General features: G+C 37.9%; 1 protein-coding gene across 5 annotated transcripts in view; it reads left to right on the top strand.

The window, feature by feature from the left end:
* The window catches only part of NALCN (sodium leak channel, non-selective), a 197096-nt gene extending 174156 nt beyond the window's left edge, over positions 1–22940 (top strand). For all 5 annotated transcript variants that reach the window (XM_085552963.1, XM_015851497.2, XM_015851496.3 and 2 more), the window contains 18 exons: positions 535–639; positions 1247–1353; positions 3135–3255; positions 3341–3439; positions 5583–5676; positions 6208–6314; positions 6686–6760; positions 9394–9513; positions 10524–10592; positions 12160–12308; positions 12651–12744; positions 13316–13448; positions 13976–14091; positions 15797–15954; positions 16553–16703; positions 18765–18914; positions 19584–19701; positions 20657–22940. In XM_085552963.1, the coding sequence (XP_085409089.1) occupies positions 535–639; positions 1247–1353; positions 3135–3255; positions 3341–3439; positions 5583–5676; positions 6208–6314; positions 6686–6760; positions 9394–9513; positions 10524–10592; positions 12160–12308; positions 12651–12744; positions 13316–13448; positions 13976–14091; positions 15797–15954; positions 16553–16703; positions 18765–18914; positions 19584–19701; positions 20657–20850 (2160 nt within the window). In that variant the 3' untranslated portion in view covers positions 20851–22940. The remainder of the gene's footprint in view (positions 1–534; positions 640–1246; positions 1354–3134; positions 3256–3340; positions 3440–5582; positions 5677–6207; positions 6315–6685; positions 6761–9393; positions 9514–10523; positions 10593–12159; positions 12309–12650; positions 12745–13315; positions 13449–13975; positions 14092–15796; positions 15955–16552; positions 16704–18764; positions 18915–19583; positions 19702–20656) is intronic.
* The last annotated feature ends 351 nt before the right edge of the window (positions 22941–23291 follow it).

Raw genomic sequence — 23291 nt, forward strand, 5'->3', positions numbered from 1 at the left:
ATAACACTCCTGTAGTCATTCTTTTTTCAATGCTACTGTTTTTAGCTCACAAATATTTGCAATCAGTTACTAGTAGAGCAAGAACAAAATGTTTAAAGCTAGTTAGCATTTCATAGGTGCTGTGTCCTCTTAAAGATATTTGCATCATTATTTGCTCTTGCATGACTTTATTGTAGTTACGCCGGAACTAACTATCTAACAATCACTTACTCAGATTAATTAGTAAAGCCTGATTCAGCAAAGCAAAAGATGCACATATTTTAAGTACTTGAAGATTTCTCTATAAAGCAGATGGAAATTCCTACGTGTGCAGAATTTAGCTAGATTGCACTGAGTGCAAGAAAGCTTTGATCCTTATCTACAGTTCCTAGATGTTATATTAATAATGTTAATCACACAGCACCTGGTTACTGGATAAGAACCTAAAGTAACGTCATGAAAGCCTTATGTGAAGGCTTGTGCAATGGAATGATCCTCTCTGAATTGCACAGAATGATCTGACCCCCTTTTTCAAATCTAATTTCATCTTCACAGGTTTCTATTCTTTTGCTGACATTAATGCTTGTTTTTGCAAGCTTTGGAGTGCAGCTATTTGCTGGAAAGCTGGCTAAATGCAACGATCCTCACATCATCTCTAGGGTAAGAACTGCATTCCTGCTTCAAAATAACAGTATGCCGTGCCATTTCTGCCTTCTAGGGAAAGCAAGTGGTGCAATCAGAACTTTCATATGAGTGATGGACATCTTGGGCACTTTCATTTTCAGTTGCAGGATAAGACTGAGAAAAGTATTAAAGAAATGAGTGAATGAGGGTAAGACTGGGTTTTCATGTCAAAAAGGAACAGAATTCCAGATAAAGGGGACTGTCTGAACAAGCTTTGAAATTCATTCAGATATCCTACATCACATGGAATTAACCATGACTCCTTTGCATTCCAAGGGAGAAATATCATTGTCACTTAAAGAATGCAGTGGCCTTTAGGAAAGAGGTGAAAGGCTAGATAGTTTTACAACATGATGAATGCTTTCAGTCCTGGAAGAATGGAGGTGGTTTTTTTTTTTTTAATTATTCCTAACCTGTATTTTACTTTGGGTAAAAGACCGTGACTACTAACTAGACCTGCAAATAACTCATCATTTCCATTAGCGTTGTTTTCCTGTTATGGCAAGTGCGCTGCTTATACTGGCATTCTAACCTCTTGCCCAGACCATTATTTAATCTCAGGCTGTGGTTTGTTTTACTGTAGGAAGATTGTCATGGCATCTTCAGGATAAATGTAAGTGTTTCCAAAAATCTCAATTTAAAGCTAAGACCCGGAGAGAAAAAGCCTGGATTTTGGGTTCCACGAGTCTGGTGAGTTGCTACACTTTGACCTGTCTTTTTTCAAACAGTCAGTTGTTGATGTCAAATATGTCTCCATTCTCATGACATTGTACTGCTGATGGGGGGGACCTTAGTAAGTAATACTAAGTACAGGTAAGAATTCTGGTATATTTGTGATAGGTCAAGCATATGAAATTTTACCAGTGTTAGCCTTATGTTCTATTCATAAAGCAGAACAACAACAACAACAACAACAAAAATGGTTAGTGAATCCAGGACTTAGACGTATGATTACTGGTTTGAACCAAGATTATCACTTCATTGTAATTGGTGATGCTATTAAGGCACTTGGGAGCTATTTCTTAACACCACAACCTATGAATGGATAGGAAAATCTGTGAAGAAAAATAAGTAGTAATCAACGTTTCTATAAATAGCCACTAAAACTAGCAAACAAATCACACCTAAAACCACCTCTATGGCCCTCAGCTACACTGTCTACCAACTACCTCCTATGTCCCTTGAAGGAAATGCTTGTGGTCCATCTGGCAGAGAACTGCAATAATAATTATTTAAGAGCTAATAATATATTTATGATTAAAATTCTGATAAAGTATTCTAATATTTTGTAACACCTGAGCAGGCAAAAAAAAATCCCTTTAATTGTTTATATTTTAAGTTAGTTGACGTTTTGCAAAATCAGCTAAACAGCAACAATTATTTTAATTGAGTGTATGTGTGGGCAAAGAAATTACCAGCAGTGGTAGATTCAGAGCCATCCTACACTAATGAAATATGCTGTGATTCAGTCAGTGAAACTCTGACATCTGCAGAAGTATGATTCTGTATGCTGCAGACAAATACTTCCTCAAGTAAGCAAATTCATTCCACTTTAGTTTGATCCAGAAATAAGCAAAAAATGACTTCATCGGCATAACTGTAAGCTCTGGGGGATGTTTTGTTATTGCAGAAAAATATTTTACCTCAAGGACTTTTGTGCCACCTGTTGGCTGCATCTGCCAAAGTTTCAGGAGACTAACAACTTATAAGGGCCACAATAAATGAGAATAAGGTACATAAAAACAAGTATGAAGCAACATCTGAGAGCTCTATTTTGCACTGACTGATAGGGTTTTCAGAATGAACCACCACTCAACAATTCTTCTGGCGTGCAACTATTTCCATTTATAAGTCGTTGAAAATTAGGTAGGTCTCAGACTGTGGAGACAGCAGAGTGCTAACCTAGCTCAAAGAGGGTACTTTTAACAGTCAGTTGGAATCTCAAGTGATAGAAAAAATCAGAGCATATGGTATGGGAAAGCTCAGATGTGATTTCCTCTCATTACAGTTTGCTTTACACCATGGTGATAATGAAATAATGAATAATATTTGCTAAGTGAGCTCATTGCTTTATAAATCTGAATCATTTGTATGATTTGAGCTTGATCTCCTCCAGGTAAGTTTATGAGAATGTGGCCAATGGCATCAGATGCATTACCAATGTATTTTGCTTCATTAACAAAAACACTAAGATGCAGCAACATGTTACAGATTTAATTACTTTTATTTACTGCAAATCAGTTTATGAATAAGAAAATGAAACATATATAGGGATCAAGAAAAATAAAGTTGTCCATATTTACTGCTGTAGCTCTTGTTCTCTTATTTCTTGAGACAACTTTTATGTATTTCAGAGACTGTCTTTCACACCAACTTCACAAGATATTTAAATGTTAGACTATAAAGAATAAGGATAGCAAATAGAACAGCCTCACTGCTGAAATTTACACCTACTTGTATTCTGATTTCAGGGCGAATCCTCGGAATTTTAATTTTGATAATGTGGGGAATGCAATGCTGGCACTATTTGAAGTTCTTTCATTAAAGGGATGGGTGGAAGTCAGAGATGTTATTATTCATCGCGTTGGGCCGGTAAGGAAACACAGCAGAGTTTTTGAATTTTATAACAAGTACGTTGATTTATTTTAACAATGAATCATGTTTTCCTTCTGTGCAGATCCATGGGATCTATATTCATGTGTTTGTATTCCTTGGCTGCATGATTGGACTGACTCTTTTCGTTGGAGTTGTCATTGCTAATTTCAATGAAAACAAGGTAATGGGTGAGGTGGTTTATCATATATAGAACTGGCTCTGTAATACATACAAAATGTGTTATTACATTGTCTTACATCTGGTGTTGTAAGACTGCCCTTATGGCAAACTTAGCGGTCTTACTTTGCAAGTATAGCCTCAGACATACCTGATCCATATTTACTGCAAAACTCACGTCTCTCATGCACTCTTCCAGAGCTCTCTAGTGTAGTCATGTTGATGGCTGGAGACTGAACCTAAAGCACACAGTAATTACAGATGCTCCAGAGTCCGCTGCATAAATTTAGTGCAGGTAAACACGCAGTGGCTGGTAAAAAAAAAAAAAAAAAAAAAGGCATGAAGTGCTTGTATGTGCTACAACTAGGCTGAAGATTGTTTAGCCTGAAAAAGAGGAGGCTCAGGAGAGCCTCTTATCACTCTCTACAATTACTTGAATGAATGCTGTGGCGAGGTGAAGGTCAGCCTCTTCTCCCATGTGGCTAGTGATAGGGAATGGCCTTAAGTTGTGTGAGAGGTGGTTCAGGTTGGCTATTAGGAAAAATTTCTTTTCTGAAAGGGTGGTCAGGTGCTGGAACAGGCTGCTCAGAAAGGTGGTTGAGTCACTGTCCACAGAGTTGTTCAAGAAACATTTAGATGCTGTGTTAAGGGACATGGGTTAGTGTGGAAAATATTGGTGGTAGGTGGACAGTCGGACTGGATGATCTTGGAGGTCTTTTCCAACCTTTGTGATTTTGTGAACTGTAGGAGCCTCAGCCCTAGAGATGATGGAGTGGGAGTACTACAAGGGACTCTGGTCTGGGTCCAGCAATCCCTTTGTCATGGCCCAGTGCACTCCATACTCCCTATGCTGCACAGCCCCATGCATCTCTTGCTGCAGCTCCCGAGCATCATGTGTTCAGACATGATTAACTCAGATTTTCTGATGGTTTTGAACTGAAGTCCAAATGCAAATATAGCTGCTCCAGAAGTAGACCCACTCACAGACCCAGCTGTACTTTATTACACCTAGTAATGATTCAGCTGTTGGACTGGTAGTTTCTGATGAACAGATCACCTTGGCATCACCATTTATACAGTTCCACTTTATTTTTTTACTTTTTGTTTGTTTGTTTGTTTGTTACCTTTTGTCTTCTTTGAAAGCTTTCCAAGAGTGTACAACAGACTCACTCGTGGATAAATGAGTTGCCTTTTTAATTTAATCATTTCTAAATGAAATGTTTTGTAAACAACTAATAGACATCCCAGTATCTGCTGCTGTGTCTGTGTCATGTTTCAAGGTCCCAGAGTGACATCTGAGGATGCAGCTCCATAAAAAGATTATGTCCACCTCAGAGGGAGCTTTACTGACCTTATTAGCAGCACAGTCAGCCTCAGGTCCACCACCAGCACAGGACAACCATGTGACCAGGAAAAAGAGTTGTAGCAGTCTGGGAAGATCTCTCTTGTGCCTCCAATTCCAGTCTCTTTTTGTGAAATTTTACAGTTCTCTGAAGTGATGAGAGTCCAATTTCATTTCAAGGGACATTCTCAGTGATGTTGAATTCTGCTTTGGGCTTTGTCTTCTTCTTTTTTTTTTTTTTCCCCCATCATTACCATCTAACACAACCACCTTGAAGGTTCGTCTCACAGCTCTTCCTAAGTGGAGAACTCTTGTAGATTCACAGCATACTGTTATTTTATTTCAATTACACCCCAAACAGAAGAGCTGTGGAGAGCTGCAGAAGGCTCCTAGAGGGCTTGCTCCCTGAGAAACTGCAGCAGCACTGATGAGCCACAGGATTTTCTGCAGCAAAGTCCAGACAAAATCGACCACTCTTTAAAACAGTGCTTCCTGGCATATGATGTTCAGTCAAATGGAAGGCCTCCTGTAGTGCATCACTGTCTGCCCTGGGTTGCTGCTACAAAGAGCAACAACTGTGCCTGCTGGGTTGAGTCCCAGAAACTGGCAGCTAATGCATCCAGAAATCCTCTTGAGTGCAGGTAGATACTTTGGCTCCTTTCTCCAAGTAGTGTGTTATTTAAGGAGGGCTGAATATGTAACTTTATTTCAGACACCAAAGAGAATATTGTTTTCATGTTTACAGCATTAAACGTTCTTGCTTTTGTATGACAAGAGCTTCATGTGCTTCTCTTTGTTTGTTAAGGGGACAGCTTTACTGACTGTAGATCAGAGACGATGGGAAGATCTGAAAAGCAGACTGAAGATAGCACAGCCTCTTCATCTCCCACCTCGTCCGGGTATCAAAGATATTTTGATTTCATTTATGTTGAGCCTTAGTGTTCATAATGCCCCAGGAGTCTGAGACTCAAATTAAAATTGTAATCGTGAGGCCACTAGGAGGTTGCGCATAAGTTAATGTGGAAACAGGCTTCAACTACATATCTCTGCATAAGGCTATTAAAATCAACCCAAAAAAGGTTGCACTTCGATGGTTTTAGAATAAGCCTTAATGAAAAAATGAATTTTTAAATGAAATATATTTGCAGTTGGCTTTTAATGATATGAATGGAATGCATTAACCTGACAGCAGCTGAATGGTGCGCTAGCCTTACAAGTACCAAAGCCTTCATGCAACACTGGTGGTGGGTATTTGAAATTATATTTTCAGAAGTTCTATTTGATACGGGAAATTGTAGCAGAAAATTAGAAATGTATTTCAAAACTGGTCAAGGATTATGTTGCCACTAATGAACATGGAAAATAAGTCAAGAAGCTGAAAGAGAAAAATACTGCTGTGAATTTTAACTCTCTACCTCGTACTTTTTCAGATAACGATGGCTTTAGAGCTAAGATGTATGATATAACTCAACATCCATTTTTTAAGAGAACTATCGCTGTACTTGTTCTGGCCCAGTCTGTGTTGTTATCAGTTAAGGTAATTGTGTTTCTTTAAGCATTTTATTGTAGTTTCCCAACACCAATTAATGATCAATTGAGCCATTACTTTGATGAATATAGCGAAACATGATTGCTAGGTAGAGTTGGCATAGGTCACAGTAGATTAATTGTAATTTGTGGAGTTGAGTCAGTTTCTGCCTTTTTGTGGTCTGGTCCACTAATTTTAATTCCCAGTTAAGCTGTAAATCCATGAGAGGAGAATTCATCACAACGCTGCTTCTATCTGAATATATATTAAAATGTAATCTACTCATTAATAAATACTTTAATAAAAGTAAGCAATGAATAGACATCTATTTCTGTTTAACATCTACTCTCTTCTATGAGCGGACTTTGTTTGCATTTCAGTGGGATGCTGCAGATCCAGTGACTGTTCCTCTAGCAACAATGTCTGTTGTTTTCACCTTTATTTTTGTCCTTGAGGTAAAGTAATGTATTTTATAACTTCTTGAGATTAAGAACATAACATGTATATTCCATTTGACTTCAGGAATGCTGTCTTGTTCTTCACTGGTTTTTATTTCAATACATGCACACTTGGGATTCTCCATGTTGTTTGCCTTGCAACACATATTGTAGAAGTAAACTTTTCATTTATTATAGTCATACAGCTCTGCTGTCTTGAGCCTGAGGCCTTTTATATATACACACTCAACTGATCATTTCAGCTTGTATTTTTGGTGAACGCAGTGAAAACTTTTATTTTCATTGGTTTTAGAACATCTCAGATTCATTCTGGACAACACAATACCTGTCAGACAGAGTTCTTGCTTGATTATAACTTGCCCAGACCTTTGAAATGGGGCATTGTTAATCCTCACTATTCTGTAGCTGTGACATCATCATACCACTCACAGTTATTGGTATGATTTCATTGTAATACCTTTCAATAAGCTGTGTCAGATATCAGCATGTCTGTCTTCTGTTGAATAGATCTGAATCTTGTGTGCTAAGTGAAAAATGTGTCATCGCAATCACCTCTGCAACTGTAAATAACCTGTTTTCATAAGACTGGAACCTAAGGACTTAAACACATTTTAAAATCTCTCTTTATTTATTTATGTATTTATTTATTTATTTTCTGTATAATGATATACATAGTGTAGCAAAGCACATTAAACATTAAACGAGATTCTTCCTCTGTGGGTTGGTTAGTACAGGACTCTAAGTTTGTTGTTGAGTATTTTTTCTTTTCAGTCACCACTGAATAGCTGATACTGACCACTATCATAGACAGGATAGTGAACTAGATTTCCCACCACTCTAATCCAATATGACAGTTCCTATGTTCCAGTGATAGGTTTTGCCAGCAGTGATGAATAGGCAATGAAGCGAATACCTTGTAGCAGCTGTAGATAGAATATGCCCATGTTGTTACTTCTTTTTCCTCTACCCAGGAGAAATCAATGTCTCTTGAGAGATGCAGCAAACATGGAAAAGTTTGATTTGTATCATACACAGACTGGTTTTAATTTACCCAGTAACTATGTCTTCAGAAATACTTTTTCTTCTGAACTGCCAAGGGAAATGCATACACTTCTAGATTTTAAAAGGGACTTTGTCAGAGCCAGGACTGTCTCAACAGGCAAGCTATCACACATTGTGAGTGCACTCAGTTCATGAAGTTAAAAAGCAGCTTCCTACCCCTAATCTTCTCTAATGCAGCAAAGTGATGTTATGGGGTCTGTTGTGCACATTACATTATCTGTTACCACTATGGACTTAATTCTTGAGGGAGGCCAAGCTTTTCTGCCTTTTTAATGGTCCCAAGTCCAGTTTAATGAGTCCTGATTCCGGCCTAAACATCTATGTGTGTGGTATAGAAGAACAGGAAGAACTTAAGAGATCTCACTTTTGTTGCAGAACTGATGATCACAGAGCAAATTGATATGTAATTTTTGTATTTGCATGCAGTGGTCAAGATTATAAACACCTGAATGTAGGTGAGGTAGATGTTCTGTCTGTGACTCTAATCAGGGGAGATGTGGAGTGACAGGCATTAATAACAGCTGTTCTGGTATCTTAGCTGACCTCCTCTTACCTCCCTGAGCTGCTACAGCAGAGTAAGGATGTTTGGAGGTTATCCCTGCCAGCTCCATGCAGCTGTCTCTGATATTCCAGGGCACCTCAGCTAACTGGAAAGAGATGAGGCAAGACACCTTAGGTATTACCTCAAATGCTAGTTATAGGTTGAGAGGCTCTATTCTTTATTCTATAATCAGGTTTCAGAAAATATACTGCTGAAGAAAAGTAATTGGAAAATCAGTTTTTTGCTGTAACCTACTGTCCCTTTACATACAGTTTGTTTTGCAGAAGTTTAAAGAATGCTGCTAAGTGGCAGCACTGCAAGCTGAGATTGGAAAAAAAATCATGTAATGAATGCCTGACAGTTTTTCCCTTTATATAGCAACACTTCAATTGCTTTGATGTTTGATGTGAACTGAGTACAAGAAACACTCTGGCATCCCCTCTGCCTGCATCACCGTACCTCGGTTTCTGTTGCTTGTGACTTTCCTATCGGTATCTATTCTTAAGCTTCATGCCTGCACTTCTGTTACCTGTTAAGGAAATGTCAAGCACTTCTACTGCAGTTTTTAGTGGGAACATCATGAAATGTACTGCCTTTACTGTTCTTCGTTTTCTTTTCTATATGCTTCTGAGTACAGATGGTGTGGGTACAGATCATTCCTTAAAGAAATGAATATTTGCAATATGGGAATGCTTTTTAATTAATTTGATATATAGGAGCTGCAGATCACATCTATACTCTTGAGCTCACATATGCTTTTGTGAATTTTGCAGCTTTTATGGACAGCTGTATAAAATACTACTACCTCCTTTATTTACATATTATCAGCACAATCATTTTAAACTTCATAACTCATTTAACCACAAGATGTCTTAAACTTACTTTCAGCAATTCATACATAGAATATTCTGTCTGGGATGTTCAGCTGTACTCCTTTGGAACTCCATCAGATATTTCAGAGGATGGAAGAGGTCCCTATTGTAAGAAATAATAATTCTGAAACTGAAAATTTGTTTTTAATCTGTAGGTCACAATGAAGATTATTGCCATGTCACCTTCTGGCTTCTGGCAAAGCAGAAGAAATCGATATGATCTCTTAGTGACATCTCTTGGAGTTATATGGGTGATTCTTCACTTTGCCTTGCTGGTAAGATTTAAAAAATGCAGTTCCAGTGATTAAACTTAATTTTATCTGTTAAGCACCAGCAATAGGATCACTGCTACACTACATCCACATAAACCCCTGCTCATTTAATAAGTAAAAAACTGAAATACAAATGAAACAAATGAAGCTTGTTGCTAAGAATAAGAAATCCTTCTCTTGGGCACTGAGGTAAGAAAGTAATCTGACTGGTATGAGGTAGGATCTCTAATATAGTAGAAAATTGAAGTCTTTAGAAAGAATGTGAATGAGGAAAGGAAGTAACCTGAAAAGACTAAGAGCTCTTGCCAGCAGGAGTCTCATAAGGAGCAAGTAGGAGACAGTGCACAGAATCCAGATAGGAGGAAAAGACTGAAAGAAGGCATAGGTTGAAAACTACAGCACTATCTGTCGCAAACCCATCAGTGATTCTGGTTTACTGATATTAAGAAAACAGAAGAAATGCTTTGTGGAGGAGAGGGAAAGAAATCAACCCTTCCTTCATCCAACCCCAGTTGTTTTTTAAAGTTTGCTGGAGTGTTGGTTCCATTATTTATGAAGGGAGGAAAAGGGATTATTGATGCTTGTCACTAATTGCCAACTGCTGAAGTCAACTCCCTCTTATGACCGGGGTTTCTTCTCTTGCCCCAAGCTTGTTTGGTGGAAAGCCTGTCCTGTGTAACTAGTCCTTTTGTTCTGGCATCCTCACTTTACTTCCTGCTGCTGAGTATTTACAAAGGCCTGAGGAGTTTCTTTAAGCAAGCAGCTGCCTAGACAAGTAGACCAGGGCAGCTGAATGTAATTACAGCCAACCTATGAAGGAACTTGATGTCTTTTTAGTTAGATATGTGTGGACTCTGGGTCGGTGTTATCAAAGTGGTAGAGCATCTTCTGTTATTTTCTTACTGCCCTACTGTTCTTATTGAAATAGTGTTGCTACTGGTTTGCGTATGGTGACTGCCTTACTTTCCAGGAGATCAGCATGGGATAGTTACGTATTCATGTTTCTGTTCCAGAACGCATACACATACATGATGGGGGCATGTGTAATTGTCTTCAGATTTTTCTCTATTTGTGGAAAGCATGTAAGTATAAGATCTACAACCATTGCAGCACTCATGTATAGACTAAAGGAGTAGCTGTTATTCATCTCCAGTGCATGTTCCATAAGGTTCCAACTTATAGGCCAAAAAGAAACTTCAAGTAGCAGTCTCTAATTTTACATGCTGCCTTTAAAATGTCAGGGTTTCTGTGTGCATTGTATAATAAGAAAACATTGCAATTACTGGAAAAGCTGCACTTTTTGTAAAACAAATGTGCCTCTGCAATACTGAACAGTTATGATAATGCTGTGTAATAGAAGTTTCATCTTCCAGGATGCAGGTTTGTGACTTGTGCCTTCAGCACTGTATCTCTTATAACAATAAAGGATTTCTGTTCGAGTTTTAAAAATATTGGGCTAAATTATTCTGGAAGCACCAGGATGGCTACAATCCAAGTCATTTCTGAAGTCTTCTTTCATTCTGAGATTTGCTGCGATTTAATTGAGAGTAGACTAGCAGAATTAGAATAGGCAGAAAACATTTTTTTTTAACAAGTAACATTCTGCATTCTCTAGCTGTAGAACTTGGATTATCCAATCATTTTCTGTGAAGTCTGACATATTAAGGTAAATGTGATGAAAAGTAAAGTGGACTGCCAGGGTTAAGAACAGCAAGACAGAGGGTTTGTTCAGTAAAGATTCTGCAATCAAACTACACTGAGCCTGTAGATCTTTGGAAATCAAATGAAAAATTCTTGCTTCTCCTAATGCAGATAGACCAAGTGATTGCCTTCAAAGCTTTCTGATTGATTCTGAAGCTTTTTCAAGGTTTTAACCCAGCCATTTGTGCTTTAATGTAAGGAATTGCATCAGCCTCACCAAATTATTTGGTGCAGTGCAATACTTGAAAGTCAGCATGAGTTACCAGTTTGGCATGATTCTAAAGAAAATTGATACCTTAGTTCCATTAAAGAGAATTTTCTATAGCATCCAAAGTGTTCAAGGATTTTAAGGAAATTTAAAGCAATACTGTTGTAAAGAGTAAAATGTTCAATATGGCTGCATGTAAAAGTAATATATAACTATTGCCTATGTAATTTTCAGAATTACAGTATCTTCTTAAGCTCTTTGGCTGACTTGCATGAGAAATTAACTAGTTTAATCAATCTGTTAAATCATTCATATTGATCTTAAGGAGATCCCCTTCTCTGTATATTAGCACAATTTTTTAGGTAAGCCTAACACTTAGCATCACTTTTAGGTAAGTTCTAAGGAGTTAACTACAGCACCATTCATACAATGCTAACTTTGATACTTATGCTGAACACCAATCCATAGTAAAGCTTATTCTTTATTGTTGTCATCTTATCCTATACAGTACTATTTACAGATATTGTTTGAGGATGGGCTGATATCTTCAACAAGTAGAAAGTGCACTGAATTTCACAGGAGGACATAAAATGTTGACTTTCAATCAGATTTAATGTACTGTTTCAGTGGGTTCTTCCATTAGCTTATATGTCAAAATGGCAACTGCAATAACTCGCTTTTCACTCATCTCTCTGGTTTCCTGAGTGACATCATGAATTTCCTTTTCTCTTTCCTTCCAGGTTACACTAAAAATGCTGCTCCTGACTGTGGTTGTCAGCATGTACAAGAGTTTCTTCATCATAGTGGGAATGTTCTTACTGCTTCTGTGTTATGCTTTTGCTGGAGTAGTTTTATTTGGTACGGTGAAATACGGAGAGAACATTAATAGGTACAGTACCTCATGGGGTTGTTCCTGGGAAATTCCCAATCAGTACTGTCATCAGACTTCAAGAATAGGGAGAGGAAATAGGATCCGGCTTTGAGTCTTCTTCTGCTGTTTAATAAAATGAGCCAAGATATTCAGACCTGTGTCTGAGCTACATTTCTTGTCTTAGGTCATGAAATAAATAATTCAGTGAGCTCATGCAGATAGTACTGTAACTGTTTTCAGTTCCACATAATAACAGAACAGTAGAAAATGAAAACAGTTTGCCTTTTTGTTTTGTTTTTTTCTTGCCATAAGTTACTCCTGGGACATCAAATGATCTCTCTCTCTTTTTGTTTATAACAGACATGCAAATTTCTCATCGGCTGGTAAGGCTATTACTGTACTCTTCAGAATAGTTACCGGAGAAGACTGGAACAAGATTATGCATGACTGCATGGTAAATACAATACTAACAGAGATAAACTAGGCAAGGAATAGGTAACATCCTTGCATCACAGTGTGATTCCAGTACCTTGGAGTGGTACTAGGAGCAGGACTGCCTTTGTCTCTTCAAGACATGCAGCATTCACAAAGTTCAGTACATGACGCAACAACTGCAGAATCACAGACTCACAATGTAAAATTTCATGGGGGTAGGCTGTTAACGTGATTTTAAAATCAAAATATGCTTTCCAAATCTGAAGTGCAGTAAATCACTTTTCTGCTGTTATCTCTGCTTTGATTGTGGCAAAAGGACCGCTCAAACGAACTGAAAGGTAAATGCTGGTCATAACAACCTCAGAATTTGTCCTTGGATGATTTTACTTTGCTTAAGTAAAAATCTGCCTATGGACTCCATTGCAATAAAAATAACATTATTCACTTCCTTCTTAAAATTAATGTATGGAAAAGCTTTTTGAAAGCCATATTTCAGGGCACCAATTTGTTTCTTTTCAGTGGTACAATTGTACAGTGTGCCTTGTGTGTGTCAGTGCTATTGACAGACTTTTTCTTCTTCGGTTTTCAAGGTTCAGCCTCCATTTTGTACACCAGATAACAGCACCTACTGGAAAACAGACTGTGGAAATTATGCTGGAGCTCTTATGTATTTCTGTTCATTTTATGTCATCATTGCATATATCATGCTAAATTTGCTTGTTGGTAAGTGAAAACATGCAATAAAACCAAAAGTGTCAGTCTTACATGTATATATTAGACTTGTGTCTGTTGTGCTGTTCAGATATGTTACCTTACACCTTCATCGTTATCTTATATTCATAGCATGTTATTGATACTTCTCTGGCATGGTGTATATTAAAACTTTAGAAGTTTGAGAACATGAATTTTTTCAACCAAGAGATATGTTGTAGAATGCTTATACACATTCTATTTTCTGAGCTTCTCTATCCTACATTTTGCATTTTTCCAATATTGTAGGAATTCTTCTAATAACTTTTAGAAAATGTTCAACTAGGCACATTTAAGCACAGCATCTTAAAAGTAAGCACAATGAGTATTTATGTAGTATGACAGCGTATTGCCCATTGAAAGTGCTCATCTGATCACTGGTGTGAAGATGGCGCAACAGTTCACATTTTGCCAAAATTCATTGTGGCTTACAGTTCATAGGTTAGAATGTTACTACAGGCTTTATTTATGGTGTATTTTGCTTCTGTGTTTTTTTTTAGCTATCATTGTGGAGAATTTCTCATTGTTTTACTCAACTGAAGAAGACCAACTTTTAAGTTATAATGATCTTAGGCATTTTCAAATTATTTGGAACATGGTTGATGACAAGAGAGAGGTAAGAAACTTGAAAGTCAGTACAGAAATCCAATTATAAATGTTATTTGTGAGTTATTTACTTATTTTTTCATTGAAAATTCATATGGGGGAAACAAAGTGCGCTGAAGAAACTCACTGAGCAATTACTGTCCAGATTCTGAAAGCCCAGTGAACATGGTCTAACATTGCTTATGATCTATCAAATAGTAACCTGTGTTCTTTATAACAGTAAAGTGCTGATGGTAGTGGACTTAGAAATAAATGTAAATATTCAGAGGATCAATGCAGTAGCAATTTTAGTCCCAGCTTCACAAGAGTTGTTCCATTATTTCCAGTTTGTAAGCTCACATCCATTTTTGTCTAATCTTCACAACTGCTTTGCTGAGATTTTGACACCATCTCCTGTAAGATCCTCACAAGGAAGCAAATAAATTATGGGCTGGATGGGCATAAAGTAGGATGGATTGAAAAGCTGACGAACAGCTAAGCCCAGAGGGTGGTGATCAGGGGCACAAACCCTAGTTGGAGGTCAGCAAAAATCTGAATGGTGGGCTGAGTGCATGCTCAGCAAGTTTGCTGGTGACACAAAACTCACGGAGTGGCTGATATGCCAGAGAGTCATTCTGTCATTCAGAGAGACATGGAGAAATGAGCTGACAGAAACCTTATTAAATGAAACAAGGGGAAGTGTATAGTTGTGAAACTGTGGAGGAATAAACCCAGGCATCAGCTGGGGACTACCCATCTGAAAAGCACCTCTGCAGAATAGAACTAGGACTGCTGGCAGGCATCAAGTTGAGCATGAACCAGCAATGTGCCCTAGCAGCAAAGAAGGCTATCAGTATTCTTGGCTGCATGACAAGTGTTGCCAGCAGATCAACTACTGAGGCCATTGGAGAGGCCACACCTGTAGTACTGCATTCAGTGTTGTGCTCAGCAGCATGAGAGACATGGAGCTGCCAGAGACAGTGCAGAAAAGTGCAACAGAGATGAGTGAGGATCTGGAACAACTCAGCTATGAGGAGATGAGCAGCTGGAACTGTTCATACAGGAGAAGAGGAGGTTCAGGGATCATCTCATCAATGCCTATAATTACCTGAAGGGAGGGCTCACAGAGGACAGGTTCTTCCCAGTGGTGCCCAGTGCCAGGACATGAAGCCAAGAGCACAAACTGTATCCCAGGAGGCTCCCCCTGCACACCAGGAGCAGCGCTGCACTGTGCAGGTGCCAGAGCACTGGCACAGGCTGCCCAGAGGCTGTGGGCTCTCCTCCCTGCAGCTCTCCAGAAGCCGCCTGGCCATGGGCCTGGGCACCCTGCTCTGAGTGATTAAACAGTTTTACAGGTAGATATAAGTCTGGATGTGAATGTGGAAATTCTAGTTTAATTTCATTTTATCAAAGGCAGAATTTCTGATGTATAAATCTAATTTCAGATTAATGCAAATGGGGAAACTGAGTACCCTAAGGAATTTTGAAAAATTCTGACAAAATAAACAGCATAGATTTTCTTTGTGTATCCATAAAATAAATGCAAAGAATTCCACAAATGACAACTAGCTGCACGTATGTATTATCTAGTAATATATTCAGTTTGACTTTAACAGTCCAGGATTTGACACAGAATCTTTGGAGAAATGGTGTTTCTCTCGCTGATCAAATTGAACGTCTGAGTTGATTGTTATATCACAATAACAATTTACCAGCTATTATCCAATTTTACCCAGGGAGTAATTCCTACCTTTCGAGTGAAATTTCTGCTGAGGCTTCTGCGTGGCAGGCTGGAGGTAGATCTTGACAAGGACAAGTTGTTGTTCAAGCACATGTGCTACGAAATGGAACGGCTCCATAATGGCGGTGATGTCACTTTCCATGACGTGCTGAGGTACTGTGAGATTCTCTCTAAATTTGTAGAATGCATGTTATGTCATGTATTTCCCTCTAGGCTAAAAGATACTTATTAGGTTTGGTAAGAAACAAGACTGGTAGCCACAGAGTCACTGCCTCAGAGGGAATCCTATGGAGCTCTAAGTAATTTTAACATTGTTTGAGACAATTGTCTTAACAAGCAATCCTATGCTGTCCTTGAATCCCAAGCAAGGCAAAATTGTCTTCGCACATGTAGGAACTGGACGATGTATCTGATGAGAAATAAAGTAGAAATGAGAATGTTACAGAATCATGGAATTATCTAAGCTTACCATAAACATAAAAATAAAAGCCCACCAAAACTATGCATGCCTTAATTCCTCATGGTTCAGCAAATAACCTGCATCAGATAGTTAAGCATAGCTGATTCATCTCTTTTGAGAACAAGTCTCTTCCATAATTATCTCGGTGTTTTTTAGCTTCAGGTCTGAATTTCTTGCACATGCCTTAATTATATATTTTAGCTTTAAAGTTTTAATGATGAGTTTTGATTTTCTAAATTGCACTGGATGGGTGTCAACATTTTAAAAGTGCAACATCTGTGTTTCCTCCAGCATGCTTTCATATAGGTCTGTTGATATAAGAAAAAGCCTTCAACTGGAAGAGCTGCTTGCGAGGGAACAGCTAGAATATACCATAGAAGAGGAGGTGGCCAAACAGACCATACGGATGTGGCTGAAGAAGTGCTTAAAGAGAATCAGAGCAGTAAGTCAAGCTAAAACAGAATCTAAATGATTGCAATAAATTGTACATTTCAGCAAAGCTAGAATTTGCTGTCACAATGCTTAATTTACTCTGGAGCCATCATAATATTTATGTGAAAAAGAATGTAGCTGTTGCTAGCTCAGCAAAAAATTATGCCTACAGCTCAATTCACAGAATTACAAAAATAAGCATCTTTTGAAGTCAAAAGCTGTCTTCCTGCCAAAAATGTATCTATCTCTTCAATAGAGCAGGAAGATGTGTGTGCAAAGTCCAAAGTCTAAGGAACGAAGGAGAAAAAAAAACAACAATGTAATTTGATGAAACTTTCTAATCCTTCATCTAAATATAGTTCTATTATTTCCTTGCCTCCACTGGTACAAGATACCATGAATAAGATAACAGCAGATGAGTCTTCAAATGGTATCTGTCATGAGATACATTGAATGAGCCATGACAGTAACTGTATATGTTGAGCAACATGTACATGCAAATCATGTCTACAGACCATAGCACATAGTACGTGTGTCTATGCAGGTAGATGGAGTAGGGCCAGGTCATTGTGTCAGGAGTGGCAAGGGACCACCCATACTGGTTGTATGTTCCTTGGCACAGTTTTGGCACATACATGCTCCTGCTCTCCCAGACCACTGTTATAAGACTACCCTTCAGGCACAATTCAGGGCAAGCAGAGCAGAAACTACAGTAAATTTAAACCTTTTGTGGGAGACGGAGAGACTGACCACATCACACAAGTCTTGGCCTGCCTCTTGGCTTCAGCACTGCAGGAAATCCCTGTCTGTTTAATTCACTTGCATAGACCAAGCTCTTGCTGCTGTGTTGTTTATACAGCGCTCCTGATTGTCAGAAACATTTTTGCCTTTGTTCTGCATAGCTTCAGTATATGCTGATCAAGTTTTGTCTTGGATGAAATGTGTGCTAAATACTTCCAGGGATTTTGAATTGGCCTTTGCAGTTATTCTCCTTTTTCATTCATTAAAAGTATTGTGTAAAAGGTTTAAAGGTAGCTGTCTTGATCAGTGATTTTTCTTTTTTTTTTTTTTTTATTAAGTTTACTTCTTGTAACCTTGTGTGTAGGTTCTCTATAGAGATCTCTGAGTATGAGATCTGGCCTTTTCTGTTTACAAATTTATAAAATCTTAACTGGATTATATGAATGTAGCTTACGTTCAAGCTGAAACATAAGTGTTCAAGGCATATCCAGATTAATAGTTACATTTTGATTCCATCTCTATAACAGTAATGACAGTAAATTTGATCTCAGCTCTCAATTCTGGGTTTGTTCAACTCAGTTGTTCATTTCATTATGATATCAAATTACATTGTGTTAAATATGCTGTTCATTCCACTCTCATAATATGGTTCAGATCATTTCACATTATATGAACCTTCAACAAAGTGAATATAATTATGAAAGTTAAGATACATTTTCTAATTCTCTTGTTAGTCTCTAAAGAGGAAGTCTGTGAAAACTACCCAGGAAAACAAAACCCTTCCTAAAGGCTGTTTAGTTTAATTTAAAAGCAAATTAGATTGTATGATCGTAATGGTAGTGGTTTTGTTTTTCTATGTGTACTGTAAGTCTATACTCAGTCCCATGGTTTCCACTGCTGTTTTATTCATCCTTATTGGAAGCCTGTTCCAAAGCCCATGAAAACAATCTGAATTTTTTCATTGCTTTCACGTAAATCTTAAATGATTTTCTACCTTCTTTAGGTTTCTCCCTTGGGAGAAATGTTGACACTTAAATTCAAAACTTTATATATTGTCAAACTCCAGGTTACTATGAGCGACTTGTTTTCCACTTAATGTGTTTTGTAAGTTTCATCCTTCAGTTACTGCATAAAGGCCAGACATATGCTGGGAGTCACTTTATTTAAATGTCAGCCATCTGATACTGCCAGCTTTATCGATGCACCTGGAATCCACATCTGGCACTCAATATTTGGTTAAATATTTAAAAGTTTGAGGGGAAAGAAAAAAAAAAACCACTGACATACACCAATGAGAACGCTGTTTTTGTCACATATTGTATCTTGATAGAAACAACAGCAATCGTGCAGCATTATTCATAGCCTACGAGAGAGTCAACAGCAGGAGTTGAGCCGATTTCTGAATCCTCCCAGCATTGAGACAACACAGCCAAGTGAAGATATGAATGCTATTAATCAAGATAACAGTGCACAGCCGGAGGTATGTTAACCAGGAGACCATCAGCTACTCAGAGCAAAATTAAAAAACAAAGGCAAAAAACACCCACATTTCTTATTATTTCTTTTTTAAACAACATTTTCAGTGGAAAATTTGAAGGCAATATTTTATTTTGCTCTGGTCTTAGCCTTCAGGTGTAAATACAAGATAGCCTAAGGCAGGAATTCCCTGGCTTAGTTAGCTGCCTTGCTAGCACTGTGAAGGACTAACTTGCAGCACCAACTTTCAGCTGTAGTGTGTGTTTTCTATAGGCTTGGGAACTCGAAGTTTTCCTGTTATGCATTCTATACTTGTTTACACTGGGAGTGAGCACTTGGCGTAGAGCGGGTCCTATGAGTAGGAGTCATGAGCTTTTCCAGGGTAAGAAATAAAAGTACTACAAAGAAACTTCACTGTAGACGTCTGAAAGCTGTATTATATGTTTTACTGTGGCTGCATAATGGAATTGAGCCCAAGTGGTCTTTTTATTTTTCTTTGTTCTTTTAGCTGTAGGCTGTTGGGACAGCAAAGAGTGAAAACCTTGCTGCATTACCTTTTGCTAGTATTTGTGTGCAAAGCTTGGAAATGGAATAGAAAGGCTAGATAATCCTTCTTGGAATTATCCCCTTGCAATGGGGTTCATTAACAGATTCTTTTTTTTTCTCCATTCAGACAAGTAGCCAGCAACAGCTCCTTAGCCCAACACTTTCTGACAGAGGGGGCTATCGACAAGACTCTGCAGATGCTGGGAAACATCAGTGGAAAATTCGACCACGGTGTTTGCCATCATGTAAGTGAAAAATGCGTATCAGTAGAGTACCCACATGACAAATCCTTGCTGTACAATAATGAGAATGTGACAAAGTATGAAGTGTTAGAGATGCAGACACACAATTGAGCAAAACTAGAAGCTTCGTAATTCACAGTTCTACCTCTTGTCTGCAGATTGCATCCACATCAGAGTTTTTTGACCCTCAAGTGTGCTGAAATACAACTCTCTCTCCTTCCTCCCAATTCAGAAAGCTTGGAAGATGTTTCCAAATATGGTCATTTGAAGGATTTCTTGGGTTTTATTATTTTTCATACACTAACTTAGAATCTTTTAACTGAGGGCTGTACTGTGCCATACATTTGAGAACACAAAGAAAGAGTTAAAGAGGGAACATATTAAGAAGGGGTCATCAAGCTGCAGCCAGCTTGGTATGTTTTCTATGTGAAAATGGGGAGTTTAGGGTTCACTTCCTTAGCTCTTATCTTAGCCAGAGGAATCTTGTATGTTCCTTTGTGGACAGCTTTGGAAAAGCAGAAGTATATCCATGGACAGTGCAGACCAGTATGTGGTAAGCGTTCAACAAACAAACAAGCATTCCATAAACCATGTTGGTACTTTGCACTGGTTTCTACTCCTATGCCATTGTCAAATATCAATTTCTAGTAGTAAAAATACTCTTTTCCCTCCATTTTTCTGTCTCTTTCACAATTTTGCTAGCATGTCAGCTCACGTAAGCAGTACTTAAACCATTTAGTTCACAATTAAACAGGTAAGAAATGACATATCATGTCAGTTATCCCATACAAGGAAGTCAAGCCCTGCTCAGCTAAATGCCAGCAGGTGAGTGGGAATAGGGTGAAGCAGCTGGAGCATTTTAAAGCTACCCTACTCCAGTTATTTCTGTATACCTGAATTCCAAGCAAAAATGTTAAAGAAGCAAAACTAATACAGAGCTTTCTATTTAATTTCATAGCCCCCAAACCAAGAAGCCATCCCGGGTCTTCAATCAACCTACGCTCTGGTGGATGTTTAACAGTGAAATCTGTTGGGTGCAAAATGAATCCCATGTCTGATGCTGCTTCCTGTGGATCAGAAGTCAAGAAATGGTGGACAAGGCAATTAACGGTGGAGAGTGATGAAAGTGGAGAGGACCTTCTTGACATCTGAAAGACTCTTAAGTCATATTGCAACAACACCCACTTCAAATACAATCTAATTTTCTATGTTTAGAATCGAACTCACTGTAAGTGATGTATGATTTATTTAAAATCATTATTGTAACATTTTTCAAACGCTTATCCTACTGCCATATGAAACATAGCACATACTTAAACATTAAAATTCACCTCTGTAGGTATTAACTGTACTTTAGGAAACCTATATACAATAGCAGTACTAATAAAGCCAGAGAGACTGTATTGCCTTTAGCAGAGACAGAACTTGGTGTTCTGTACATATATAATGAAAATGCATTTTGATATACGCATATCTGTTTTTCTTCAACCTATGCTGTGCTTTAAAATGGCAACACTTTACAATATGGGGGTAATGCATTTCTTCTTTCTGTGTTTTCCTTCAGTTCTTATTTATTAAGATTTCTTTAGAAGGATTTTATTATTCACAAACGACCTGAAGAGGTCAGCACTGACTTCATGTTCAAGGGAAGTATTTTTACAAAGTACAGATTCTGAATTACAAATCTAAGCTTTTTTCTGGACATTTTTTTAAAATATGCAAGATACAGGTTAGCTCACTTTAAAATCAGAAGGATTGGATTGGATTTAAAATGTAAATATCTTTGTGTTTTTGTTAATTATGCAAAAAGCTTGAATTTCATACAGGGAAAGGAAAAAAAAAAGAAGAAGAAGAAAAAAAAAGACATGAAAACTGTGCATTTAAGCATCCAGCAAAAGACTTCCATATGACAAAAGTTGTTATGTTTCATTTTCAGATTGTACTGGTTACATATATGTACGGTGCCATTATTCTCCTGTTAGCTGGGTCCCATTTCCCTGTGTAGTCGTAAGGTAACTTTGTTCTTGTCTGTGCAATGAAAGTTAGCATCTTGGGGGTTCCCATTAAGGAGCAGAACTGTATAGCTTTTAAAATACAGTTCAGTTTTGCCTGTATAGGTAGAAGTGAATTTTATTTACCCAGGATACTACTCATGGAACAGCCCTGCAGTGCTAAAACATGACACAATACTGTCGTTAACTATCTTTCTCCTTTTTACCCTGATACATCACATTCTTACATGTTAGCATTCTTCTGTTTTATGAAGCAACAATAGTGCTAAATTGCCACTGGTGAAAAAAAGCAGCTGTCCTTTTTTGTAAGTTTTTCTGGTGAAAGGCCAACGCTATACAGATAGAGAGGCAGAGAAACAACACAATGCAGCAAAGCGATTTTGCACGCAGTTTGTTACTTTCAGAATTAAGGCTGCCTAAAAAATGTGAGCTGAAAATTTGCCCTTCCCTCAGGGAAGAACTGAGAGGTTGCAGATTTTATGGCTTGGCCACTGACTGGGTTTTTTAGCATACCTGGGACCTTTCTGTTACCATTGTTTCCTATGGAAATGATAGGTTGCTCTACCACGGCCTGATGTGGGATCTTGTACAAGGCTCACAGCTGATGTTTATCACCACTTAGAATACATATCCTTTAAAAAGCTGACAAAAGCCAGTGCTTTGTGATGTTTTCTGGCCAAAATATTAATGTAGGGTGGTCAGAATGCAGAACTGTTTTCACAGATGCCTTCTCCATAAATGCAAAATTAGTTTTGGCCATAAAATGCAGTTTTCTTGGCATCTGTCACTATTTTGTTCTCTGTGTATTGTTTAACATTGCTTAGATTTTTTTCAAAAAATGTCATATTGAGCACATCTGTATTTTGTGGTTTCTTTATTTGCTTTGGAGTATAGTTAAGTTTAAATCTAGTCAACTCTTGCTATAATCTATGTAACCAAATCTGTGCATTCCCTTGTTTACAGGCTAGATTATGAACCGTCAACAAAACCTCACATGCAAATCCATCATTTTGTGTTCTGTTCCATGCTTGTTTAAGTTCAGCTTTTGTATATGTGACAAGAAAATGAAATTGGATTTATGAGACAGTTTCTTTGAAATTTCAATAATATATTGAATTGTGGATCTTTATGAATCATTCTTGCTGCATATCTTCTTTTTAAAAAACCTGGCAGACATTTTTTTCTTTGCCTCACAGTACTCCGTCAATAAAAACGAGTTGCTTTAAGCAATACTCCTCCCTCTGGTTTTCATTCTAACCGTGTTTGCTATATCTAGCTCATTTGTGATAGTGCTGCATGGTGCTTGGGTGCATGGATTGTAGTGGAGTTTTTAAAGCAGTTCTTTCAAACTCCACTAATTGGAGGGTTTTTGGGTTTTTGGGGAGAACTCCATTGATTGACCTCAATGGTACTTCCCCAAGGTTCAAATTCAGCAAATGGGACTATATAGGTTTAGTCATTGCTTATTTCTCTTTAACTCTTTTCTTGGTTTAGTTCCTAGATGTGAACATGTTTGTATATGTGTGTACGTTTCTGGTGAAGCAGTTGTAGAGGTTTAATAGCCTGCCTTCCAGCACCTTA

Source organism: Coturnix japonica, chromosome 1 (genome assembly GCF_054131305.1).
Source record: "Coturnix japonica strain WE chromosome 1, WE-NBRP24, whole genome shotgun sequence".
NCBI lineage: Eukaryota > Metazoa > Chordata > Aves > Galliformes > Phasianidae > Coturnix > Coturnix japonica.